The sequence below is a fragment of the Daucus carota genome, chromosome 7 (assembly GCF_001625215.2).
Source record: "Daucus carota subsp. sativus chromosome 7, DH1 v3.0, whole genome shotgun sequence".
In the NCBI taxonomy this organism is placed as follows: domain Eukaryota; kingdom Viridiplantae; phylum Streptophyta; class Magnoliopsida; order Apiales; family Apiaceae; genus Daucus; species Daucus carota.
The window spans coordinates 38,683,796-38,711,019 of record NC_030387.2 but is presented as its reverse complement, the minus strand read 5'-3'; the positions used below and the strand labels follow the sequence as shown (position 1 = coordinate 38,711,019).

At 34.0% G+C, this 27,224-nt stretch overlaps 2 protein-coding genes across 4 annotated transcripts; both read right to left on the bottom strand.

Annotated features, from left to right (window-relative positions):
* Positions 1 to 1,241: 1,241 nt before the first annotated feature.
* Positions 1,242 to 3,874, bottom strand: LOC108196409 (uncharacterized). 3 transcript variants are annotated; one of them, XM_064081255.1, is made up of 3 exons: positions 3,735 to 3,874; positions 2,764 to 3,205; positions 1,242 to 2,508 (listed from the first exon to the last, which is right to left on the bottom strand). In XM_064081255.1, exons 2-3 carry the CDS (start codon positions 3,172 to 3,174, stop codon positions 1,315 to 1,317), a joined length of 1,605 nt encoding a protein of 534 aa, XP_063937325.1. In that variant the 5' UTR covers positions 3,175 to 3,205; positions 3,735 to 3,874; the 3' UTR covers positions 1,242 to 1,314. The 3 variants fall into 3 exon arrangements, with proteins under 3 accessions (XP_063937325.1, XP_063937324.1, XP_017219166.2); XM_064081254.1 differs by having other exon boundaries at positions 2,764 to 3,233; positions 3,735 to 3,783; XM_017363677.2 differs by lacking the exon at positions 3,735 to 3,874 and having other exon boundaries at positions 2,764 to 3,431.
* LOC108196410 (protein NUCLEAR FUSION DEFECTIVE 4) lies at positions 3,778 to 7,145 on the bottom strand. The gene is made up of 2 exons (XM_017363678.2): positions 6,522 to 7,145; positions 3,778 to 5,564 (listed from the first exon to the last, which is right to left on the bottom strand). The coding sequence occupies exons 1-2, from the start codon at positions 6,957 to 6,959 to the stop codon at positions 4,374 to 4,376; spliced, it is 1,629 nt and encodes a 542-aa protein (XP_017219167.1). The 5' UTR covers positions 6,960 to 7,145; the 3' UTR covers positions 3,778 to 4,373.
* Between the last annotated feature and the right edge of the window lie 20,079 nt (positions 7,146 to 27,224).

Here is a 27,224-nt window from a genome sequence, read left to right as displayed (position 1 = left end):
GATTATTTTAAGCCATATTTCAGGCCGTCCAAACCGAACCAAATTAACCCTATTTTAGGCCGACTGAACTAATCCAATCAAAATCAAAACTTGAATGGTTCGATTTTTAAAAGACCCGAATAAATTGGATTAGGTTAGAGTTCGGCAGATTTAACCTTGAACCATCATAACCCAACCTGATAATAATTAAAAGCGTATTAGCAAAATATGCTTATTGGATTTAGTTTGTGATCTATAAATTAGTAATATAAATTCTTTTTAACTTTGTAAAACTGAGATTTTTATTTGTTCTTGCGCGAGTTCGAAAGCCCATAGTGTACCAGAAAATTTATAAACTGATAAAATTAGTTTGGATCATTTTTCACCTCCAATCAGACGTCCCAACTCGTGTTCACTTTGGTTACAAAAATTTTACTATAAATATTTTTATTACAAAAAGGAAAAATTAAAATATAATATTTTTTTATCATCGAGCCAAAAATCGTATAAATGCGTGAAATGAGTTATCAGAAGGAGTATTATGTTGATATTCGCTTCAGATATGATTTTGCTTTTACTCATGACTCACGTTTATGGAATATTTGATAACAAACCTGAAAATAAATAATTTTAATCGATATACAATGAATATACTTATGTTTTTACTCGTGAGTCATGCTTATGGAATATTTGTTGGATCAAACCCAAAAGCGAATAAGTTTGGACAGTCTAACTGCAAAATATTTGTTCGATCAAATCTGAAAATGAATAACTTTAATCAGTCTGACCACGAGCGAATTTTGTACTTGTTGAATCCGAACCCAAAAACAGACGCACGTCTTGTAAGATACTTGTTGGATCGAACCCAAAAACAGATAAGTTTGATCGTACGACGACCCAAAAATGAATACATTTAAACAGCCTGACCTCGAGTGCTGGATTGAATGACCACTCAACAGACAGTCGACGAAGAAAGTTCTTGCTGGAGATTAAAATTACACTATTTTATTTTAGCTGCAAACTTTTGTATTAAGTATAGAAGAAAGTAGAGATTTATATCCAAACAATAACATTTTTTTTCTCTTTCAAGTTATGAACAAGAGGTAATCTCAGACATATATCTGCATAAACTGGGTTTCCAGTGTTTGATGCTTCTGGCTGTCAACTAACCTTTCTTGAAGGCATGGATCAGAAGCTATTATGTTCTTCCCATCACAGTATACATATTATTACAATGAACATACCAGTATACACATATCACATATCACAGATCGCATGAGGCGATTAACAGGATGAAAAGCATACAGATTACATCAAAGTCACATATAATTCCTTTTACAGAACAGAACGCTGTGATCTTAGAAGTATAAGATTTTTGTATAAGTCTCTTGTCTGAAGAAACAGCCCTAATGAAATAAGAGAACCGAAAAAAGTAGCTGATGCCATAATCAGAAGAGATAACCTGAAACAATGTCTTCCGATGCATGTGTTTCCTTCAAAGGATGCTTCTTTGTCATAGTTGTACCCAACCACTCTCACCGACAGAAAATAAGATCCTAGAGGACTAGCAATGGTAACTGCGTTAAACACGGTTCCCATATGCACGACACCAAATATCTCAGAAACTATTATGGGCATCAATGACCACTGTGAGCCGTAGCAAATTCCCACTAGAACTGATCCCACCCATAAAGCGCCAGGTAAACCAGAAACAATCACAGAATGACCACAGCTCATGATTAACAATGTCAAGGCCATAAGCAACGGCCTTGCCCATTCTTTCGTATACAATAAGTAATCTGATATATATCCAGCTCCAAAACGACCGAGGAAATTCCAGATGCTCCACAAGGAGATTAAAGTTTTTGTCTCAAGCCTCGTATAGCCTAAAGCCTCTCCTATTTGGCTGATATTGTTTATTACGGCAAGTCCTGACCCCATGCCACATGATGTCGCAAAAAACAGATACCAAAAACTACTGGTGCACATGGCTTGGCGCAAGTTTAGATTTTCTCCCGAGGGCACTCTGTGGTCATTATAAGTACGTGTCTGGCTATCTGCATCACCAGGGACCTGAATATAGCCACTAGGATCCTGGCTACAGTGAACCTGTCCTTCATCCATCTGGTATGGTTCATCCATCAGATGGTTATCCTCAACAAGATAACTACTTGAAGTATTGAAGGAGTCCTCATGTTGTGCTTTAATTGCAATGTAAAAAGGAGCTAATATGAATATCAAAAGACCACCAAGTATGAAGATATGTGCCGCCAGTGTCAAAGTAAAATAGTCCTCTATCACTATAGCAATCATGAGATACGCAGCAGTTAGCAGCGCAGCAACTGATAACCGGTTCAGATGCTTCTTCACATCCACACTGTAGGTGTTGAACATTTTAACATAGCTCATGAATATTACAGTGTTCCAAGACGGCAGAAGAGCTAACATCAATAAATATGAAGAAGGTCTATTTTTGAAAACCGTCTGATATACTTGAATCAATATAGCTCCACCCAAGCCCAGAAAACCCTAAGGAAAATGAGATAAAATTTAGAACAATAATAAATTAGTTTTACCAATGAGCAGAACGATGATCGAGAAGCAAGACCAGTTTTTTTAGGTTATAAATTTGCAGTTTGTGAGTGAACCAGGGAATTATCACCAGTACCAATACGAAAAAGTCCCAAATATCCAGAATCAACAAGAACAAAGATAACCAAATTCAGGCAAAAAATTATTAAGTAGAGAGAGGGAGAGGGAGAGGGAGAGAGAACAGAAAAGGACCTTCATAATGCCAACAATAGTGCCTCTATGATCAGCAAAATTATTAACACCAGTGACCACATTAGCAGTATTCACAAAAGCCAGTCCATGAGCAGCTACAAACATAAACAAGCACATAACCCTCACCGGCGGGTGGAATATAATTCCGGAAACCGACAACCACATAAGAAAATACCCCAAGAACGACAAAACAGCACCCACAGCAAGAACCACCCATGGCCCACCAAACCACCTCCTAGAGTTCGAAGCTACAGCAGAGTGAAGATGGCCAGCAAAAATTCCGGTGTTGGCGCCAATATCTTTGAATACAGAGAGGGTGTCAAGGGTTTGCTGAGAGTATGACTGTGATGATTTAATGGCCCCAGAGTAGATGCCAAAGGTATAGAGTGAGCCGGCAGTGATCTGGATCATAATGCTCGCTGATACAGCTAACCATTTGTTACTGATCATCATACTTGAACGTTAGAACTCTGTTTCGTTTGTAGGACAGGTGCAGACAGTCTATCTTCTGATAGTTTTTCTAAAGAAAAAGTCTATGACAAAGCTGTTTTGGTAATATGTATTTCAAGTGAACCGACTCAATAAAGAAAAAATTAAAAAGCTCACTATCTTATTCATCATTTTGTCGTCGCCTCTCAAAAAGGAATAGAATGATAAGAATACGCCATGGAGCTATATATATACTGACGGTTTCAAATAAAAATCGGCTTGAAGATAAGAACAAGATTCTAATATATAATTCACTAAAAACTCATTTATATTTTCATTTATAAGGTTAAATTTTTACAATTCATGCAGTCCTAAAATGTATTTAAAAATGTTCCAGATTTTACTAATCATGTACTTTGAATTCCGTTAAACTAATTACAAAGGATGCTTTGCACAAATCACAATGAACATATACCACTCGAACATAGGCTATGACAATATTTGCGGACATATAAAAATCAAGAGAAATCTGAGAGTATTACTTGGCTTTACTTCTTCAAAGAGGATATTAATGTTGGTGCGGACTTGAGACTGAAAATAACCAATTAAGCATAGGTATATAGCCAATCCACAAGTTGCTTGTCAACGAACTTCTCAGATAGATGTAAGAAACTGTGACAGGATATGGACTAAACAGGATGATCAAACTCCCAACTAGCACTCTGTACAAAAAAACGTCCAAGGTCACTCGACCATCTGGCAGCAATATTCAGGTCTACTTCATTTGATTTAGAAGAGTGCCATACCAGAGCTACCTCAAGTGTTGGAACATATTTGAGAGTGCCTTGATCTTGAATTATCTTTGAGGCTGAGTCTTTGATTTCCAACTGTGAGCGAATAAACTGATGTAAATTACATTCTCTATAAGTAAAGAGTTGCACCAGGATACATTACACAAAACCAAGATTATATGTAACTTGCAAATCTGCTTGCACCAGGATACATTACACAAAACCAAGATTATATGTAACTTGCAAATCTGCTACCACTTGGGTAAAGGGTCTTTACTACTTGAAGTTTAATATGCCTTACAGTTATTAGAGTCAATACGAAGGCATAACTATCAAAGCAGATTTGAGCCAAAAAGACATAACATCAGTGGCCTGAGCTTGAATGCACATCTACCCTCTTGAAGAATGCTGTATTCTATTGAGAAGAACCATTGTGTAAAACCTCCTTGTCCGGAAAAACAATATCAAGGCAACTAATGAACCCAAAAGACTTACAGCAGCAAAGATGCAATATGAAAGCATAAAACAATGAGTGCCATAACATGTCCGGTGCCCTGATGCTTCTTTGTCGTAAATATAGCCAGCCACCCGAACAGACATTATATAAGATCCGATGGGGCTAGCCACAGCAATGGTGTTGAAAATGGTTCCTAAATGCAGCACGCCAAAAATTTCCGAGGTAATAGTGGGCATCAAGGACCACTGAGAACCATAACAAACACCAACTATAACAGAACCCAAATACAAATTTCCAGGAAATCCAGATGCGATAACTAAATGGCCAGAAGCCATGGTTGCTAGTGTAAGAATCATAAAAATCGGCCTTGGCCAGCCTCTTTTGTGGAGGTAAACATCTGATACATAACCAGCTCCAAAACGTCCAAGAAAATTCCATATACTCCACAAAGAAACCAACGTACTTCTTTCAACGGATGTATAGTTTAGAGATTCTCCTATTTGGCTGATATTATTGATGGTGGCAACTCCTGATCCCATACCGCAAATCATAGCAACAAATAACAACCAGAAATCCATGGTGCCTAAGGCTTGCAAGAGATTCATTTCTTCTCCAATTTGTCTTGTGTGATTTTCTAAACCATCATTTTCTTGTCTTGCATAAAGTTGCAAATCACGGTTTTCTATAGGATCCCCTACTGCATAATTCTTTTTAGGATCTATAGACTCGGTATTATGAAGTAAACGGGTTCTTGAGGCAGAAGTTGGTGAAATTCTACATGTTTCCTCTCTCTGAGCATTTATTGCAATTTTTAGGGGTGAAAATAGCAACAAAAGAAGTAAGAGGAACATAAAAATCCGAGCCCATGGTTGAAAAGTAAAGGTATTTTCCAAAATTATTAACATCAAGATGTAGGCAGCAAGAATTAAGGCAATCGATGATAAATGATTCAAATGCTTGTTGTCGTGTCCATCATTTGTCTCATATGTTCTAACGAAAAACATGAGCGAGATGGGGAGAAGAGATGGCAACAAAGCAAGCATTAACAAGAAACTACTTGGATTGTTCTCCAGCAACGAGTAATACACTTGAATTATAATTGCTCCACTCAGCCCAAGAAAACCCTGCGAAATCACATCAGATTAAAAAATAATATGTCATATAACAGATATTTCTCCTTCATAACAAGAGCCATAATATTTGCAAGTACCAAACAGTTGACATGTATCAATTTCTTGTTCGTCGAAACACTTCTCTGGCCTATCAACCTATCTAGACAAGTCTTCTAAGTATAGTGATACTGGTGAAAGTGGAATCATGATGCCGCCCTATGGCTCGCAAGGAACGGAAAGGAATGAAATTAAAAATTGCAAACACGGTAGAGTGAATACTTCATAGTTTATATAATGATGGTCATGAAGAAATTAAATTATAAAGAGTAACAAGCATTGTGAGAAGTGAGAACCTCTACCAAAATTGTACTAATCACATAGTTTATATAATGATGGTCATGAAGAAATTAAATTATAAAGAGTAACAAGCATTGTGAGAAGTGAGAACCTCTACCAAAATTGTACTAATCACACTTGGAACTACAACACTTACTCTCAAAATTTTCAAATACACAAAAAGGTGCACAAATAAACTTTTTCATATAAACAACACAAATCACTAGAACTTCTTTTTCCACAAACACAAGCACATACATTATCAAGAAGTTTATTTATTTATCAAGATTAAAAATACACTAATAAAATAGGTACTTAAAAGTTAAATCACTAGAACTTTTTCCACAAACATATGCACATTCATTCTCAAGAAATTTTTTATTCATTTATCGAGATTACATACACGCTGATAGAATACTTACTTCTTCTTTCACAAAGATAGGCACATATATTTAGCAGAAAAAAAAATAGAAAAAAAAAAAAGATAGGCACATACATTCTCCAGAATTTTATTCACTTGTCAAGATTAAAAATGCGCCGATAGAATAAATACTCAACAATCTTTTTCCACAAACATTTTCGAGAATTTTTATTAATTTATCGAGACTAAAAATACATCGACACGATAAGTACCTTCATAATGCCAACAATAGTTCCCCCATACTCCGGAAAATTCTGCACCGCGACAACAACATTCGCCGTATTAAAAAACGTCTGCGCCTGACTCGCCAGAAACATAAAAACACACATCACCGGAACCGGCGGCCGGTCTAGAATTCCGGTCACCGCTAACCATATAAAAAAATACCCAACAAAGCACAGAACCGCCCCGACCAAGTGCACCAGCCACGGCCCACGTCGCCGGGACGAAACGGCGGCGTAGAGCAGGCCGGAAATGACGCCGACGTTGGCGCCGATGTCTTTGAAGACGGAGACAGTATCGAGAGTGGACTGATCGTAGAGCTGGGAGGATTTGAGGAGGGGGGAGTAGATGCCGAAGGCGTAGGAGGAGCCGGAGCTGCACTGAATCCATATGCTTGCCACCGTTGCCGTCCATTTATCCGGTATCATTGTGTTTTTCCGGCGACAAATAAATGATGATAGTAGTGTGTGTGTGTGTGAATAAATAGAGCGAAGCTATTGTTTATGCACCCACGTTTATAAGCTTTGATTAAAAAAAGACAAAGATTTGGTTGAAATAATTTAATCGTTATAAGGATCTTGCTTAAATTTTTTGAAGGAGAGAAATAATTGGATCGAAACCAATACAGTAACATGTTGTTTTTTTTTTTTAAGGTAACAGTAACATGTTGTTGCTATTTCGCTCGAATAGTCGGATTTTATTCTAATTTTAATCTTCACAAAGATGAAATGATAGTTTGCGTGTGATTTATATATTAAAGATAAGAGCATGTCCAACGGTATTGGCTATAATCGTTGGGTAAATGAGACTTGGAAGATATTAGGTAAAAAATGAGACTTGGAAGATATTAGGTAAAATTTGTTGAATCTGGAAGACATTTTGCTTCAATGGTATTGGATATATTGATTGACTATAATTTAAAAATAATATGTTATTAATATTTTAAATTGTTAAAATAGAATATATCAGTTCAATATGGTAATAAATGATATGCAATCTTCCTACAGATTTCTTACAGACCTGTAGAGGTTCGACAAATTTAGTGGGTGTTTGGGAGTGGAACTTCTGGGCTTTTAAGCCCAGAAGCCCACTTCCTCTCTTTTCTTAGGCGTTTGGCAAGTGATGGTGAAGGACTTAAAAAAGGTAAAAGAAGCTGATAAAATAAGCTACCAATCGAGGCTTTTTTTGGACTGAACTTATAACTTCTTTCAGCCGTTCCTTCCTCCTCTTCACTTCCTATTGTTTTTATTTATTTTTTATTCTTCTGATTTATGTTATCTCGTTCCAAATATTGAATATAAGGATTTTTTTAATTTAAGTTTTTGTCTTCAATTTTATGAAATATTTAAATATATTAATATTTATATAAATTTTCAAACACACTTATAGATCATTTAAGTGTGAGACAAAGCAAACCAAAAACCATTTTTTATATAATATAAATATTACTCTAATCTAAACTTTTCTCAATTTATTTCGTAAATATCAAATAATTATATTACAAAATTACGAAACTATACCAACTTATAAGTTAAGTTATCCAAACACTTAAAAACTTATAAGTTACGGTGTCCAAACACTTGTAATAACTTATAAGTCTAAATCAACTTCTCATATTTAATCAACTTCTTTACTTTAAGCAATAAGTCACTTCTTTTAAGCCCGGCCAAACGGCCCCTTAGTCATCCATAGGAGGTTGACTAAATTTATAGACAATAGCTGAGTATGGTTGGAGTTGAGTTTTTCGAGCTGTTGGCAAAAATTTTATATTTTAAGTATTTCAACTTATCTTTTAGTCAAGGGTTTTCAATGGTTGAAAATGCTCTAAATAACTAATTTATAAATTAGGGAAGAAATTCAATTAAGATTTTGAAAGATTTTTCCATTTATATAATTTGAAAATATTTCGTTCAGATTTTAAAAAATTATCAAAATTTAAAAATATTCGATTAAAATTTTAGTTACACTGCAAAATCTGGTAATATTAAAAATGGAGGGATACGACCAACGAGTGAATTTTTTATATGAAAGGTCTTTATGACATGTCAATGTAAAAAAGTCGCGACAACGCATTTTGTGGAGGGACGTGATTAGGGCCCAGGCCCAGATAGAATATAATCATGTAAGTTCGGTTTTGTTTGATTTATATCATTTGAAATCTTGATAATTTGTTTGTCAGTCAAATCCATTTTTAAATAAGAAAATTCAGTTCCTACTAAATAGATTTAATTATATAATTTATATAGTATATGTAATGCATTTTTATTATTATACATTCGGCCAATATAATTTTATTCGAGTGTCCAAGCCTCAAATTATTTGATGATCAATTTTTTTATTATGTAAGTTTGAATCATTTATGTTCATTATGACCATGCTCGGAAGTCGGAAGCTAGAGGTTTGGATAAAAATAGACATTTGACTATTAGGATCCCCCAATAATATTAGTGTTAGGTAATTAACGGATTAAAATAGAAGTTTAGAGTTTTTTGGGTTGAAAGTTTTGGTTTGTGACAGAAAAAACTAACGAATCAACTATGTAAAACAGTTAATTCAATCTGATAGTCAAAACATCTTTTTCTTGACCAATACATTGTAAACTTCTTAATGTGTTTTTCAATTAATTTATATAATTACATTCATATTTTCAATTTATTTATATTCATGATGAGTTTTTCAAGATATATTATTTTAACATATTCACAATTATCACAATGAGCTGTCCGCAAGAAATTCACAATTATCATGATGAGCTGTTATTTTTGTCTTAAAACAAGAAAGATCACGATGAGTGGGACTCTGAACATGTTCGAAACCTGAACAATCATAGTCACAGCTAGGGTTCATGTCACAGCGGCACGGGCATGCCAGACTGGGCATGCCCTAGGCATGCCTTTTGTCCATTTGGCATGCTTTTTTACTAATTTTTTATATAAATAATAAAATTTATATAAATATTATATCTTATAAATATAGAAAATTTTAAATATAGTCCAACTTCATAGTTAAATATTAGATAAACTACTAATATAAGTTAGTACTGTACTAAGTTCTGTTCTTAATATTTACTAACTTTTGTTATATTTGTAAGTGCACTTTAGTATCAATCCTGTAATGATGCAGCAGTTTTTGCTATATTTAATGGAAAATGGCATGCCATTTGGGCATGCATTTTTGTAAAATACATTCCTATAGGCATGCCAGTGAGAACTACCGTGACATGTACCCTAGTCACAGCTCACTAACTGCCAACTACGTTGCCATCACTAAGTACAACTAGATACTACTCCTTTGCTTTTTTCTGGCAGTATTCAAACTTGACAAAAAATCCTTGCATGTTAATACCACCTCTCTCCCTCTCATTTCTTTACAGTTACTATTTTGGGATGTTCCTCTCATTTCTTTACATTACCATAAATAGTAAGTTTTTTCCATCATTGCACCCACTATCTTCCCCCACTATCTCATAATAAAAACTACTAGTATTACACCCACTACTTTCCTCCACTATCTCAAATCTATTATTAAATATTGATGGGTCCCACCACTTTACCCACTTTTCATCCAACTTTACTCATTTTTCATACATTGTCTTGGTCTCCGTGTCCCCCTCCAATGTAAACAATTGAGGGGGACGGAGGGAGTATGATATTTTTTGCTAAAAGCAGTTCAGGTAAAATACTGTATGCTTTTAGTAGTGTGGCAATATGAAAATGCTCACCGTAAACGCTTACTCATTTTAAAATTACGCTGATTTGTGATTCGGGACGTTAAAATACGTCAAAAAATATCGAAACAAAATGAAAATACGAAAGCGAAAGTCCAAGCACAGCACTACAAGATATAAAAAGTTTAGCATACGAAACATATTTATAGGATATTAAAATATCATAAATTTTCATAGTTTTACGTGATGTAAATACAAGATATGTGTCCAAATAACAAAAACGTATCCCAATAGTATGAAGCTATGAATTATACAGTATAATTCATAGCTTCATACTATGGTATCCACATTTTTGTTATTTGGACATGTTCGTTAAAATTTTCAATTTAGATCATCGTTAATCGTTAAATATTATATTAAAATATGCATATAAATGTCTATATGCCTGCAACCTACAAACATACTCTCTCCGTCCCATAATACTTCTTCTGTTAATATTAAATATTATATTAAAATATGCATATAAATGTCTATATGCCTGCAACCTACAAACATACTCTCTCCGTCCCATAATACTTCTTCTGTTTTTTTTTATCACGCTTGTTAAAACACACATTTGATCGTTAATATCTTCAATTTCGTATTAATATTAAATATAAAATTTCACCATATTAAAATATTCATAAATACAAATTGAACAAGATCACTCATTAATATATTTAATCTTATAAATTAGATGTAAATTAATAATTTATCTCATGTTATGAATACCCGACATATCAAATGAGAGAAGTAAATGGAAACGGAGGGTGTATTAAATTTCAAGTTTTACAATATCAATTTCAAGATATATGAAGAATTTTTAAAAAGAAGTGGTTGAATAAACAATAGATTATTGTTTTTAAAATTTTTGTTGCGTTACATTTATACAAATTCATATATATCGGATGGACAACGAGAAATTGGCCGGTGATGCGTGGCAGCCAAAGTCACACGTGGCAGCAGCAGATATATGATTCGTGTCCACTACGGCACTACGCATTCCAAAGCAAGTTGTCACTTGCTTATACAGTACCGTGTCCCCTCTATTTCCTCGATGTATTCTTCTTACAGTTCTCTTTTTTTTTTCCTCTTTTTTTTTTTTAGGATCTTCTTACAGTTCTTTATATTTTATTTTATAAAAAATAATTCAATTCATATAATAAAAAGTTTAATTTTAACCCTGTTTTTACCTATCGTTCACAATTTCTGTTAAATAATGACTGGCATTTCTTCATTTTTTTTTTCCTTTTCGTGTCGTTTGACTCATTTCTGTTAAATATGCTAGTCTTTTGGTCACAGATTTTAACATCAGTTTATATTCTTAACCATTTTTTCGTGACAACTTTTCATGCTATTTTTGGATTGTTTGACTTAAAAAATATTTATCATGTATAAATGTGAAATTAAATATAAATAAAAATTAGATATAAAAATTATTATTATAAATTATCTTGTAAATCGTCCTCTACGTATCTATAAAATCAAAATTTAAAAATAAAGCAAGTCGCTGGAAAACTAGAATTTTTTACTTTACAGTTTCTATCTTATAAGTTAGAAATTAACTTATAAATTTCTTAGATGATATAAATAAATTAATTATAACTTATAAATTTAAAATCCAGCTTATAAACGCACTCAAACACCACCTTTATATCAAATTTTTTTAAAGAAATCTGTATATATTATTCTTAACTTCCGTGTCTGATCCGACGAAAGAGAAGAAGCGAGGAGACCTTATTTTATTTTCTGTCAGAAGAACGAGTAATTTTAATATTTTATATATCCAGCAAATAAAAAAAATATCCCTTCAGATCTTATTCGTGTCTCTAGGCCCAGCAAAGTACCTTTTGTCACTACTCATAGATTTGGACTCTCTTTTGTTGCCTTTCTTCTGGCCTGTTTTCATTCCTTCCCCGCAGGCCTTGTTATAAATTGGGCCAGATCAAGCTCTCGTTAGAAACATATCCCTGTACCGTTTGTCTCCTTTTACCCGTGGTTTACAAGTCTAAAATTTAAGTACAATATTATATAATTCAAAATTTATGTTCTAAAAATCAGAATTAATCCATGTTTCGTAATTCGGTGAACTGATTAAATCTCCGATTAATTTTCGATCACTCTGATCATTCTCCGACCAATTAAGTTAATCTCTGATTAATCTTTATTCTATAACTTCTCCGATTCCCGTTATTTACGACACTATTCAAAATGCATATATTTTCACCTTTCGCACTCAAAACATGATCCACAAAATAAAAATTATACACTAGTATATTCTTATAAATTCTAAAGCAGTGGGCGCTAAAAAAAAGTTTATAACACTAAATACTATTTATGTCAAAAAATTGGCGATGATTTTTAGTCTTCACTGATCATCATGTAGATGATAATATCTCAAAGAATAATACAAACGTGATTTAAAATGCACCACAATATCTTAATATATAAATATATATATATATATATATATATATATATATATATATATTACTTTTTCGTATATATTTTTACTTTTCGAATTGTGTATTAATTATATATGTTAGTTCAGAAAAATAAACAAAAACAATAATTTAAATTATATAATATTTAACATTACATGTCAAAAATTTAAATGAGATATACTTCGAATACCGACAAATCAATAACTGACTAAATTCGATAATAATACACACCGGAAAATAAATTAGTTTTGTTAGGATTGTCATAGAGGCATGTGCAAGTATAAATATATACAATAATTTCAAGTCAACTAGTAATTTTGCCCGTGCTTCGCACACGGGTAACGTTTGCATTTTTATATTTAATAATTGATCGTAATTGGTTTGTAATTGTGACCCGCTCAATAATAAATTTATGAACTAATACAATACAATAGGATATTCAGATACTTTGACCCACAATCTAATATTAAACTTGGAGTGATTTAGACTTTAACGCACTCAAGGTTAATTTATTAGACCAGACTAAATAAGATGCTTCAAATGATCGGAGTATTAGTCTTCAAACATGAGGGTCTGAAACAAAGTAAAGTGCATGCACACACAAGACACAAGACAACTGTTTCCACATATGAGAGAAAAATGAAAACCTAAATAAGGCCTGAGCTTAATCAACTGCATGAAATCACTGCCTGCACAATGAAAATAAGCACCAAAATAAATGAAAAAAAATAATATCTCTCCTCATGGAAGAAGGATTTTCTTGTATATGTAAGCTTAAAACATAATATAAAAAGTAGATCAAAGTATTAGAAACTGGTTACATTGCTTATAAGATGACTTTGTTTTGTGGAACAACTCTGCACTGAATCTGCAAATTTAACTGGTTTCTGAACCAATAAAGTGGAGTTTGTTTAGTTTATTTTTTGCTATTTAGAAGATTATCTTATTTTCAAGTCTAATTAGAACTATTGTTAAATGTGATAAGTAGTAAAAACAAAATACTTCAACCAACTACAAAGCCATCCATTATGAATAGAATAATAATATGAAACATTCGATAAGTTCTGGAAAAACGCAAATAACTTAAATAACATTCATTGCGAATAGTCTAAAACTATAAATAAGAATAAGAAAGTAAATATTGCTCGTCCTTCGCATACGGAATTTTATTATTTTAATCTAATTAATTTTAATATTATCATCCTTACAAAAAAAAAATATTATCATATTACAATTAACACAATATTGTGTTTTCCATTATTTTTTCCTTGTTTTAAGTTTATATTAACAATTGGTGCCTAATTGTTCGTGCTATGCACATGGAATACAATTATTTTATGAAACTTTTCCAAAAAATATCAAAAAATTTATATAAATTCGTTAATATATAATTATAATTTTTAAAAAATAAAATAAAATTTTTAAAAGAAGTATTATATTTTTTTATATCAATTGATTAGAAAGTGGCAAACAAATGTATCCAATTCCCCACCGAAACAACTCCGATAGAAACATGAAGAGAGAGAAACAGAGAGGGAAGAAGGAATTTCAAATTTCAAACTGGAACCCAGATTTCCAATGGATTAGTGAGATCAATCAGGAGGATCCATCAGGACAAGATGAACTGCTACGATGGATTGGAAAGTATGGCTTCTTGTTGGAAGATGATATGCTGAAGGCCTTAGGAAAAAAAAATATGAAGCTCTTGAATCCTGCGGTAGCTCGGATCAACTATCTCTCAACCAAGATTGAAAGATCGTCTCTTCTTGCGGCTAGCCGAGGTGAGGAAGAAGTCATTATTGATATTCAAACGTTTTTGATGAATGAAGGCTGGTGGGACAGGGCCCAGAGGATCAAACTTAGGGATTTTGGATTAGATATCGGAGTTTCACAGACACGACTTAATGAAGATGAGAATATGACTCGGGCATTCATACAGTCATATAAGGAGTTAGTTCATCCAAGTGTGTTGAATATGGTGGAAAAACGGGATCCAGAAGGCATAAATCTAGCTTTAAATCATATTCACTCTGGATCTTTGAATAAAAGTAGACGGGCGCGGGCACAAAGGACAGCGGTAAAAGACTTCTTTAGTAATATAGATGATGGAGACACTAAGTTGGGAAAGGAGGATCGACAGAGGAAGAGTCTAGATTCAAAGGAGGCCCTCATGAGATTTATCTTCTCTCACTCAGATAAGGTGGATCCTCTTACTTTACAGGGGGTTTCATATAATAAAGATAAGGACATATCGGAGGCGCTACGTCAGATTCATAGCAATAGTCTAAGGATTTCTATAGAGGAGAAGATGAAGTGCAAGTCTTCATATTTGGAAGCAGCTAAATCAAATAGGACTACTGCAGTTCCTAAGGTAATTCCCTTGTCCAACAAGAAATCTCCTGTTCCTCTGAGATGGGATTCTCTATTCTTTACTGGTTTTGAGGGGGTATCGGTGGGTGATATTTGGAAAGGGATTAAACAAGTGGCAAGGATTAAGGACATTGTGATTCCCAAACGGTTGGATAAGTATAATAAGAAATTTGGTTTTATTAAACCTTCATCGGTTGAAGATGCGAATAGATTACTTCAAGTTTCAAATCAGTTGGTGCTAGGGGGTAGGTGTGTACGGATAGAAAGGGCAAGAGATAGACATCCACAGCTTCTGAAAAAGAGTTCTGTTCCGTTGGAGGGTAAGGAGACTAAGAATGATGAGATGAAGGAGGGGAATGAGGGTAAAGAAAGTGGGAAGGAAAACATCCAAGTGGTACTAGAGGAGGGGATGGAGGAATGGGTTGATATGTTAGCAAGAAGTGTTAGAATTGATTTGGAGGTAGACTATGCTCCAGATTCTCTTTGGGAATTAATTCTAAGTAAAGGATTTGGGGATCTAGGAGTTAGGAAAAGAGGTCCTTATAGCTTCTTGATCTCATTTCCGGATAGTCTCAGTTTGGAAGAAATGGATTGGAAGGCCCTTGAAATTGATATTAAGAAGGTTTCAAAAGCAGCTTTGGAAGACTTGGTATTACCAAGATTGGCTTGGGTCAATATAGTAGGTCTTCCGATCTGTGCTTTCTCTTCTAAGTGTCTTAGCAAGTTGTTAAGCCAATGGGGTGTACTGGCGAGCAGTAGTTTTCCGAATATATTTCAAAATGAATTATCCAACCCTAGAGTTTGCCTTGTGACGCCTTCTATGAAAGAAATACATGGGAATTTGAATGTACACATCTCGGGCAGGGATTTTACGGTTGAAGTTAGTGAAATTAGGAACGTGGTGTTCTGGAAAGATGAGGTCCCTTACAAGAAAAATAATGCAGATAGTATCTTCTCAAGCAAAAGTTCGCAGGCGCGAACGGTGGAAGAATCTGTGAAGCCTCTCTTACATCCAGAGGTGATGTCAGTAGGGGTCCTTAGTGACAAAAGCGACACAAAGTCGTTTGGATCTTCTGTCGAGCTTCTTCAGGATAGTTGTGATGATAGTATAAACTACATAGAACCAGTTTCGGAGGAGTTACGATATAGACAGGCAAGGACAGAAAATTGGAATAGAGCGGTGGAGAGTAGTACTTCCTTTTTTCCAGGGCAAGAAGATGTTAGGAAGGAGTGTCTTAATGAATCCTCTGGGAACTCTATTAACACCAAGAAATGGAATCGTAGGGGCGAATGTGAGTCACACTATAATTCTGATAAGGATTCTCTTTCTCATGATGTTTTGAATGCAGATACCAGTTCGAATAATTCCTTGACCCATTCGAATAAGTCATTTCCTGAACTGTGTTCTAAATTACAAAATTTGAGAATCAAGAGTAAGGGTGGTAGGATGAGGAAAGGGAGGAAGTTTGGATGTTTTGATAAGAACCGAAGACAGAACAGAAAGAGAGAAGCAGTCCCAGACTGGATGATCGGGCGGTACGTTAGAGTATGGAATTCTGCGAAAACACGTAAAGCCAGAGGCAAGATGATAGAAGTAAGAAAGAAAAGGGCCAAAGAAACAGAACAGGGTAAAAAGGGTGAGATGGGCAATATTTCAGCGGAGGATATTTATCATTTGGGTGTTACTCTTGGCTTAAAACCGACAAAGGAAAAAGGCCAAATGATTGATCTGATAGAAGGCCGCTTATAATTTCGTTATAATAAGTAAAGGGTTCAGGAAGCATTTTCTTTGGTTTTTATGGAAAAGATCAATATTGTTAGTTGGAATAGTAGGGGAATATGTAACGATGTGGCTAGATCCAATGTTCGGAAACTTTTGATGGAGTCCAGGGCGAATTTCCTATTATTGCAAGAAACTAAATGTTCTAAATGGAATGAGAGCTGGTCAGATGGGTTCTGGAAAGGGGAAGATAATAAACTTGTAGTATGTGATGCGGTAGGTCAGTCAGGTGGCCTAGTAATTTCTTGGATTTCTATGGATTTTAAGGCCATCTCAGTTTTTAAGAGCAGATCATGGATTTGGCTGAGAGGCAGATTCTGCGGGCATATTATTAACATTGGTAATGTTTATGGTCCTCTGAAGTCAGATTTAAAACTAGAAGTTTGGAACTCGTTGCGGGAACTAGTGAACTCCTATTTTACTGAACCAATTTGTATCATGGGAGATTTCAATTGTGTATGCAGAAGGGAGGATAAAGAAAACTGTGTTTACAATCAAAGGGACTCTGATAGGTTTAATGAGTTTCTTAGAGACTGTAATCTTATTGAAATTTATCACTCCCAGCTTGATTTTACGTGGTATGGCCCTGATAATAAAAAAAGCCGGTTGGACAGAGTTTTTGCTAATGATGTTTGGATGTCGGGGCACTCATGGTCGGTGAAGAAATGGAATAGGAAGCATTCTGATCATTGTCCTATTTCAGTTTTTTCCCAACCCAAAGATTGGGGTCCAAAACCTTTCAAGGGTTTCAATGTATGGTTACAATGTCCTGAACTCCTAGAGATCATTTTCGCTGAGATTTCCTCCTTATGTGTAAAGGATAAGATAGATTGGTTTGCAGTGCTCAGAGGTGTCAAGGTTAAGGCTAAGGAATGGAGTGCGATGAGGTTTGATGAATTAAACTCTTCCATTATGAAGCTAGAAGCTAACCTTAAAAGACTGGATGAAGGGATTGCATCAAAGAGTGAAATTGAGTCTATTCATTCCCAACTAATACAACATTACAGTATTAGGAGTGAAATTCTTAGACAAAAGTCTAGAATACAGTGGAATCTGGAGGGAGACAGAAACTCGAGATTTTTTCATCAAAGTATTCAGAAAAGACGGGCGTACAATTCAATAAAGGGGATTTACTGGAATGGCAGTTGGGTGGAACATCCGAGTACGGTTAAACAAGCGGTTCTCGCTCACTTTAGTGATATATTTTCAGAGTGCAAAGGGGAACTTCTCTTTCAGTTCGACTCGTGCATGCAGCATAAATTATCTCAGACTGAGAAAGACTACTTGGAGAGAGAATTTTCTTTGGAAGAGATCGAAGTTGCCCTCAAGGATAGCAATGATCTTAAGGCTCCTGGTCCGGACGGATTAAATTTTAAATGGCTAAAATTCATTTGGGCTGCTATTGAACACAAAGTGAAGGAATTTTTTGATGAGTTCTATGACACGGGAGACATACCACCGGGGGCCAATTCCTCTTTTATATTCCTTATTCCTAAACTAAAGGATGCTAAGCTGTTGTCCGACTTCCGCCCAATTAGTCTCATAAATTGTTCAGTTAAGTTGCTTCTTAAGGTGTTGGCAAACAGATTAAAACCTAGTCTGGATTCCCTTGTTGCAGAAGAACAATCCGCTTTCATTCCAGGAAGGAATATAGGCGACGGTATTCTTCTGGCTAATGAAGTTATTCACAGCATGCGTGTTATTGACGGGGGAGGCATTATCATGAAAATAGATTTTGCAAAGGCATATGACTCGGTTAACTGGAATTGTCTGTTACATGCTTTGGAATGTATGAATTTTGGGCCAAAATGGATTATGTGGATCAGGTCTATTCTAAATTCCACGCGAATGTCAGTTTTAGTGAATGGCTCCCCAACGTCAGAATTTAAGCCAGGAAAAGGGTTGCGGCAAGGAGATCCCTTGGCTCCATATCTCTTTATTTTAGTTGGAGAAGTGTTACATTGGTTATTATCTGAATCCTCAAAAAAAGGGATCATTGATGGAATAATAGTTGCTCCAGATGAGGATCCGATCACCCACTTACAATATGCTGATGATACGATCCTTTTCTTTAAGAATAATGTGAAATCAGTTCGTGGAATCAAGTCAGTCCTGTTATTGTTTCAGGTTATATCAGGCTTGAAAATAAACTTTGGGAAGAGTTTTATTTACAATGCTCATAATGATCTTCCAGTCCTTGCTGAAAGTGCGGCTTTTTTGGGATGTAAAGTAGGAAAAATCCCTTTCCCTTACCTAGGAGCATGGATTGGCAAGGCTCCTACACAGGCAGACTTTTGGACTCCTCTGATTAATCGTATCAGAAACAAACTTGTTGGTTGGAAGTGCAGATCGCTTAATGAAGCAGGCAGGGTGGTTTTAATAAAAGCTTGTATGGATAGCATTCCTAATTATTGGTTGTCTCTGCATAGAGTTCCCAAAGGAGTTTGTAGGAATATAGACCTCATTAAGAGACGTTTCTTGTGGGGAGAACTGAAAGATCCACTACAACCATGTCGGAAACTTCATCTAATCAAATGGAGTACTTTGTCTCTCCCTAAGGATCATGGTGGTCTGGGATTAAGCAGTTTAAATGAGAAGAATTTGGCTTTTCTAGGTAAATGGTGGTGGCGTTTTATACATGAGCGAAATAGAAGGTGGAATAAGTTGGTAAGAGCAAAATACCAGTTGGATCTATATCTAGAGGAAAAATATATTAGAAATCCTTCTCCTATTATTAAGGATATCACTGGTTGCAGTTCAAATCAGCATTTCTTAGCTCTTTTTAATAAATCTCAATGGCGATGGATCCTGGGGAATGGTAACCTAATCTCTTTCTGGTTAGATGTATGGATTGGTGAAGTTTCCCTGTCACAATCTTTTGGCAGATTGTTTCAATTGGCTCAGGATAAACAAATTTCTGTTTCCAATATGCTAGTTGCCTGGAATGTACAATCCTCACAGGGTAGTTCCTTGTGGAGAAGGCCTCTAAGGGGGTGGGAGAGAGATGTAGAGAAGGACCTTGGAGATATCCTCAAGACTATAGAACTTAGGAGTTGGGAGGATAGACTATTGTGGATCCATAATGGAGGAAGTTACACGGTGAAGCACGGATATGGCAAGCTAATAGATTGTTCTGATGGAGGATCTAGGTTTTGGCGTAAAATATGGAAGATTAGAGTTCCAGCTCGTATTCTGATATTTCTTTGGAAAGTGGTTCATCGAGTCCTTCCCTCGAAATTTTTTCTCAGCAAGCGATTCCAGGTGGATAATATTATTTGCTCTTGGTGTAACTTGGCAGTGGAAGACCAGACTCATATCTTATGGAAATGCAAGGGTGCAACTCAGGTTTGGAATAAATTTGGTTGCTGGTGGGATAAAAATTTAAATTCCCTTGTTTCTCAAGGAAATTTAGAGGCAATTATGGGTTCTGTTGATGATCTAATGTGCTCTCAAGCGTGGGAAATCTCAATAGTGGCTGTCTTATGGTCGTTGTGGCTAGCCCGAAATGACAGAATTTTTAATAGAGTTTTGATTAATTCGGAGGGTATTTTTCTGCTTGCAAAGAAGCGCGCTTTTGAATGGTGTAATTCGGCCAATATTATTACTCAACAATCTGCAAACATTTGGGCTTGTCACCCAAAATCCACGGCTCATTTTGTTCAAGTACAGAAGAAAGAGAGTTTTTTAGCAGTGTTAAGACAGAAATATGAGATTATTGCGTTTACAGACGGTGCGTATTCCCCAAACCTAGCACAACTCAACAAAGGAGGAGTGGGAGGTGTAGTTTATGATAATTTCAAGGAGTTAGCTTTTCTTTTTTTCGGTCCGTGTGAAGGTCTTAATATTGCAGACATTGAACTCGAAGCCATGTTGTATGTCAGTATCAAGATCTTAGGTAATTGGCCAGGAAAACATGCTGTGATATGCTCGGACTCTTCGATTGCTGTTAAAAAATTTCAGGCGTTCAAACTCGGGTCTATTAGGATGAGAAGCCTCGTTCTGGGATCAAGTTTTGAGAATGTGGATTTTAATAATATATGGGCATGTAAAATAAGTAGAGTCTGGAACAAAGAGGCTGATTTTCTAGCGAAGCAAGGGATCAAGAAATCCCAGATAGTCGAAGGATTTCTTTGATAATTGGAATTCCTCTCTTGGTTTTTTCTAGATCTCAAGGGTATTTATGGTCATGATAGCCTTCTCTAGCCTCTCCTGCATGGGTGAGTGCCCCCAGGCACTTTTTTATGGGGAATCACTGTTTCTACAGACATGCAGCCGTCTTTGGGTGGTGTGTGGAGGGCTGCTCATGCAGTCTTCTTATCTCTCTACACCTTGGGAATTGTAGTTTTGGCATGCGCCTGGCTCTCTCCAGGGTATATATAGAGGCCCAGCCCTTCGTGTAGTGTCATCTTCACTTCTCCTCTCTTGTTCTTTATTCTCAAACTATGAATATCCATTGGTTTCCTCCCTCTCCTGGTGAAGTTAAGGTGAACGTTCACGGGGTTACCCTCCCTGTCCCAGCTGCTAACGGGAACACCTCGGGTATGGGTTCTGTTATTCGCAGAGCTAATGGCGGAATGTCAAGCAGCATCTCTGGAACCATTCCCAACTTGTCTCCAGTTGAAAATCAACTTGCAGCTATTCACATTGGCATGAAGCGTGCTTATGAGGAAACCTGTAAGAAAGTTATTGTTGAAACGGATAATCTGGAAGCTTTTGGAATGCTGAAGTTTCAACACATTGGCACCTCTGTCACAGCTCGCAACATCATTCAGCAGATTAAGATTCTGAAGAAGGATAAGGCCTGGAAATGTAAGATAAGGTATGTTTATCCAAGGCGCAACAGGGTGGCAACCTACTTGGCATTGTTGGGAGCTGATCTCTTTGGGCGACTATTTCTGTCTTTTGAGCCTCTGGGAAGGGCCGCTGAGCTGATGGATATGGACATTGGTTTAGGGTTTCATGATCCTCGTTATCAGGAAGTGCAAATGAATGGAGAGGAGATAGAGCTGTTTGATCAGGCTTTGGAGGAGGGATGGGGGGCTCCTAATGGTCCAGGGCAAGCCGCCCAGTTCATGAACACTGCGGGTCTTCATGGGCTGCAAGCTGGGGAAGTGCAAGGTGAAATGGAGATTCACGATCTCATTTATGAAGACGAACTAGATGAAGAGGAGGATGGGGATGATCCCGTGGTTATGGCTGCTTAAGGATTTCTGCATGGTGCATGGTATATGGAGGTTGCTTTTGCTGTGTCTTGGTTTAGTCGATGAAGTTGGACTTATAGCTTTTGTCTGTTGCTGTCTTCACCTGGTGTTTCTTTCTGCTTTTTAGGTTGGTTCTAGGTCGTGTAGGTTGGGTTTGTTTTCCTAGTCTGTTTCCTTGTGTGTTCTGGTGGTCTGTACGTCTCCTACTACAACTGGAGGCTTGTTTATTTTCAATGAATTGCTTGCTGTTCAAAAAAAAAAAAAAAAAATCAATTGATTAATATAAAATTTTAATTTAAAAATAAAAAATTGATACGAAAACATAATAATTTGTCACGGTCACTATTTGTCATTTTCGCTTTATAATAATAGTTGAGAATCCGCGCGTTGCGGCGGCCTATAAAAATTACATTAATGATTCAAAATTAATATTTATAGAATAAAATCAATTTGCGGCGACTTATAAAAATTATATTAATGATTCAAAATTAATATTTATAAAATAAAATAAATTTTATATTATAAACATCTCGATGCAATACCAATATTAATTTTTAAAATTGCAAAATTGGACTATAATTCATATGTGAAAAAATGATAATAAGTTTCTACATGTAATTAACGATTTAAAGCACGACGAATCTTAATTTTAATTGTGTTTTTTTTTTTGAAAAGTTTTGTTCTTGACTAACATTGTCATTAACTTTTCCAAACACTACTTCTTAGACATATACACCACTACCTGCATATAAAAAGCATACGACTATACTGACTGATGACATCAATAAAACAGACCGTAAGCTTGCAAACAACAACAAATACGTCCGACGGCCAAAACAAATATTATAAAAGAATCACCAACAAACATATATCATTGTAATCAGGGGTGTGCATTCGGTTAACCGAAACCGAAATTTATTTCAGTTAACCGAAACTGAAATTCTATGAAACCGCGGTTAAAAAACCGGATAACTGAAAATTGAAAATTTGGCTACCGAAAACCGAACCGAAATATAAATTTCGATTAACCGAACCGAAATTATTTTGGTTATTCGGTTCGGTTTTCGGTTAACCGAACCGAATGCACACCCTTAACTGTGATATTGAGAGACAGTGTAGGTTGTGTTTAGATGATCCAAAACCCTACAACCTATAAGGGTATTTATAGGTGCCGAGAAACTTGTGCGCTACTCTTTTCCATAATCAAATAATCTGAAATAGAACCAGATTAAAAAACTTGCAAGCTACTATATTCCATAAATAATCTGAAATAAAATCAGACTAATGCTTTCAATTTATTATATTCCATAAATAATCTGAAACAGAATCAGATTAATTTATACCAAGATATATACCATATCAATGAATCTGAAACAATTTTTTTTATATCTTTCATCCAAAAATTCTGGAAAATTAGAAAAATAGAACGGAGCTATCTGAGAGGCGCCACCTACACGCCCCTCGCTTCTCCTTTATATAAGTATATTGATGATTACGCTATATTTAAAATTTCAGCTAAAGCAAAGAGAAAATGAGAAAATCATGTTCCTCTATTCTTGCGACATGCTTTACATGATAGATATAGACGTGATCTTTATTGGTAATTAACTTATCAAGATCTATGTTTATCAGTTTGGTCCTGGTAGTGAGAATTCGATGCTGCTAAGCTTCATCACCTTTACAGAGATTACAAATCTTATTATCTCATATTAAATTTACATATCTATATATAATTTTGTGATTAAGTAGAACTCATTGTATTTAATCAGAATACAGAGGATCCCTGACCAATTTGTTGCTGCAGTGAAAGCAAAGATTCCGGTTAATATAGTGCTTCAATTCACGAATGGACGGAAGTACATTACAAAGTACAAAGGTCCACCGAAGATAGGTTTTACAAATTAATTAACCACTTCAATTGCATCTATAGTTTTCTACAGTAGTGCATCCATACACAGGGCCGGCTCAACAGTAAAGCCAACTAAGCGGTTGCTTAGAGCATCTCCAACCATCTAAACCCCTTGGCTAAAAGGTGAGTTGACATACTAAAAATAAAAAGATATAGCCAACAGCTCCAAAAACTGAACTCCAACCATGATCAGCTTTGTCTATAAATTTAGCCAACCTCCTGTGGATGGCTAAATTTGTCGAACTTCTACAGGTCTGTAAGAAAATCTGTAGGAAGATTGTACATCATTTATTACCATATCGAACTGATATATTCTATTTTAACAATTTAAAATATTAATAACATACTATTTTTAAATTATAGCCAACCAATATAGCCAGTACCATTGAAAAAAAATGTCCTACAGGTTCAGCAAATTTTACATAAAGTCTTACAGGTTCAATTTAGCCAACGATTATAACCAACACCGTTGGAGATGCTCTTAGGGCCCCCAACTCAAAAGAGGGCCTCAAATTTTTTTAATTATATATATATATATATATGTTTAGGTTATAATAGTTAAATTTTGATTTGTATTTATGAAAAAAATATTAAAAAAAATATGAATTATTATACTTTAAAAAGAGTATATATATATATATACAATAAGGAATTATTAATAAATAAAAATAAGATTAACTTAAAAAATGAGAATTAGAAGAAGCAAATGATTTCGAATTTTTCAGTGATGTTTGTAAGTACTTAATAAATATAATACGCATATTTTTAAAATCTATTTTACTTTTCATAAGTTTTACGTTATCATAAATTATGTAATTTATATCTTTATGTTATAGTATTTTTTTTAAATTTTATTAGTTTAAATGTTATATTAATATACAAATTAGCCTAAAAATAAAAAGAACAATATATAACATGACGTATAAATTTTGTGTAAAATGTAAGTATTATTATTATGTTCTCATAAATAATTTTTATGTATAATTTATTTTATAAGAATCCAAATTGTAAATTATTTCAAATATAAAAATAAGTATTAAGTAAAAATTTATTATAAATAATACATAAATTTATATATTAAATAAAATAAAAATATTTTTTTATATAGAGAAAAGGGCCTCCATTAAATTCTTGCTTAGGGCCTCATATTCAGTTGAGCCGGCCCTGTCCATACATACTACAGTGCTAGTAGAATCAGCGTGAAAAAATCAAAGAAATTGACATGACAATACTACAAAAAAAAACAGGTTTTCTTAATCAATCTTATCTACTCAGGTATATATATATATATATATATATATATATATATATATATATATATATATATATATATATATATATATATATATATAGGGTAGCACTCCATAGCATACTCTTTTATACGGAGTTACGTAGCACACCATTATAAATATATACATAATATATATTCTATTATATTTTTTATGAAATATAATTGCAAATTTTGATTATTAAACCGAAAACGAAGTTATACAATTTTTTTTTATTCCAAAGATCATCTAAAATTATGCAATATCTCAACATGATTCTATAACAGAATAATAAACCTCCAGAATTATTCTGTTGTAGAATCAGTTTCGAAAATATACTTTTTTAATCAAATTTTAAGTGTTAAATTACTTAAAATAGATTTATTTTATAGTATTTTATATTAGAATCACGTTTTATATGTATTCTATAACAGAATTTATAATAAAATTGATGATTTATAGTGGCGCACTATGTAACTCCATATAAGGAGTCCCTCTTTTGAATGTTAGCCTATATATATATATATATATATATATATATATATATATATATATATTACTTTTTCGTATATATTTTTACTTTTCGAATTGTGTATTAATTATATATGTTAGTTCAGAAAAATAAACAAAAACAATAATTTAAATTATATAATATTTAACATTACATGTCAAAAATTTAAATGAGATATACTTCGAATACCGACAAATCAATAACTGACTAAATTCGATAATAATACACACCGGAAAATAAATTAGTTTTGTTAGGATTGTGATAGAGGCATGTGCAAGTATAAATATATACAGTAATTTCAAGTCAATGAGTTGGGCAAGAGTGTGTTTTTCGCGGGCAGCCACGTGTGCCAGGAAAGCCTCCGACGTGGACATAAAACAAATCACCGACGGCATGAACCAAGTCATTAGATTTTAACCTTTTCCCATATATTATGCTTAATCCTGCAAATTAACAAATTACACGAATTTTATATTATATCTGACTTTGACGGCACACTAATTTACAAGAAAACCTCTGTAAATTAATAATAGCGGTACTGTTGAATTTTATTAATTTATTAATTTATTAATTTATTAATTAATTGAAATTAAATAGATAATTTCGTTATTAAATTGACATCAGATATTCGTAATTCAAGTATTAATACACCATAAATTATTAATACAATGATAATTAATTAATCGTGATTTTACTATATTATTTGTCAACCATAAAATTTGTTTACCGTCTTTAAGTTCTCTATTGTCTGGCTTTGGTCTGGGGCTGGCCCTAATCAAAAACTTTTATTGAATGTAAGTTTATAAATTATTTTAAATTTATTCTTCTAAACAAAAGTTTAATATTTAAATATTCATATAAAAGGAAAAAAATTATTTTTGAAATAAATTATAAAAATATATTTTATATACATCTTAAAATAGTATAACAAACTGTTATGTAAGAAAATGAGGAGGATGAAAGAAATAATAATTTAATGTATAATTTCGTGGGCCGGACTTATATTTTCTATACAATTAGCATATAGTTCAAAAGAATACATACACGATTTCTCATCATTGAGTTCAGTAAATTATTCAATGTAGAAAAAGGATGACCGAAAACAAACTATTCAATGCAGAACATGCTTTGCATGCGGTAGGTTAAAAACATACCATAACATTAATTAATTAACGAAAGCATATAACTTTTAAAACAAATAGAAATGCTCGAAAACTGGTGCTTAAAGAAGCCTATCAATTAATTAACTAATGTTGAACAAAATTCATTACTTTCTGAATTCTAGTTTGTCGAATAAAATATTCCGAAAACTCGAATTAGAATTATACATAAACAAACCTTACGTCCAACTCGTAAAATTAAAATATCAAAATCTTTAAATGATCTATATATATACATAACTCGTGAATTATATAATATATATATAAATTTATGATTAGATTTATTTTAAATAAGAATTAGAATATTAAAAAAAACTCGAGAAATAATTTCACGATGATTTCTT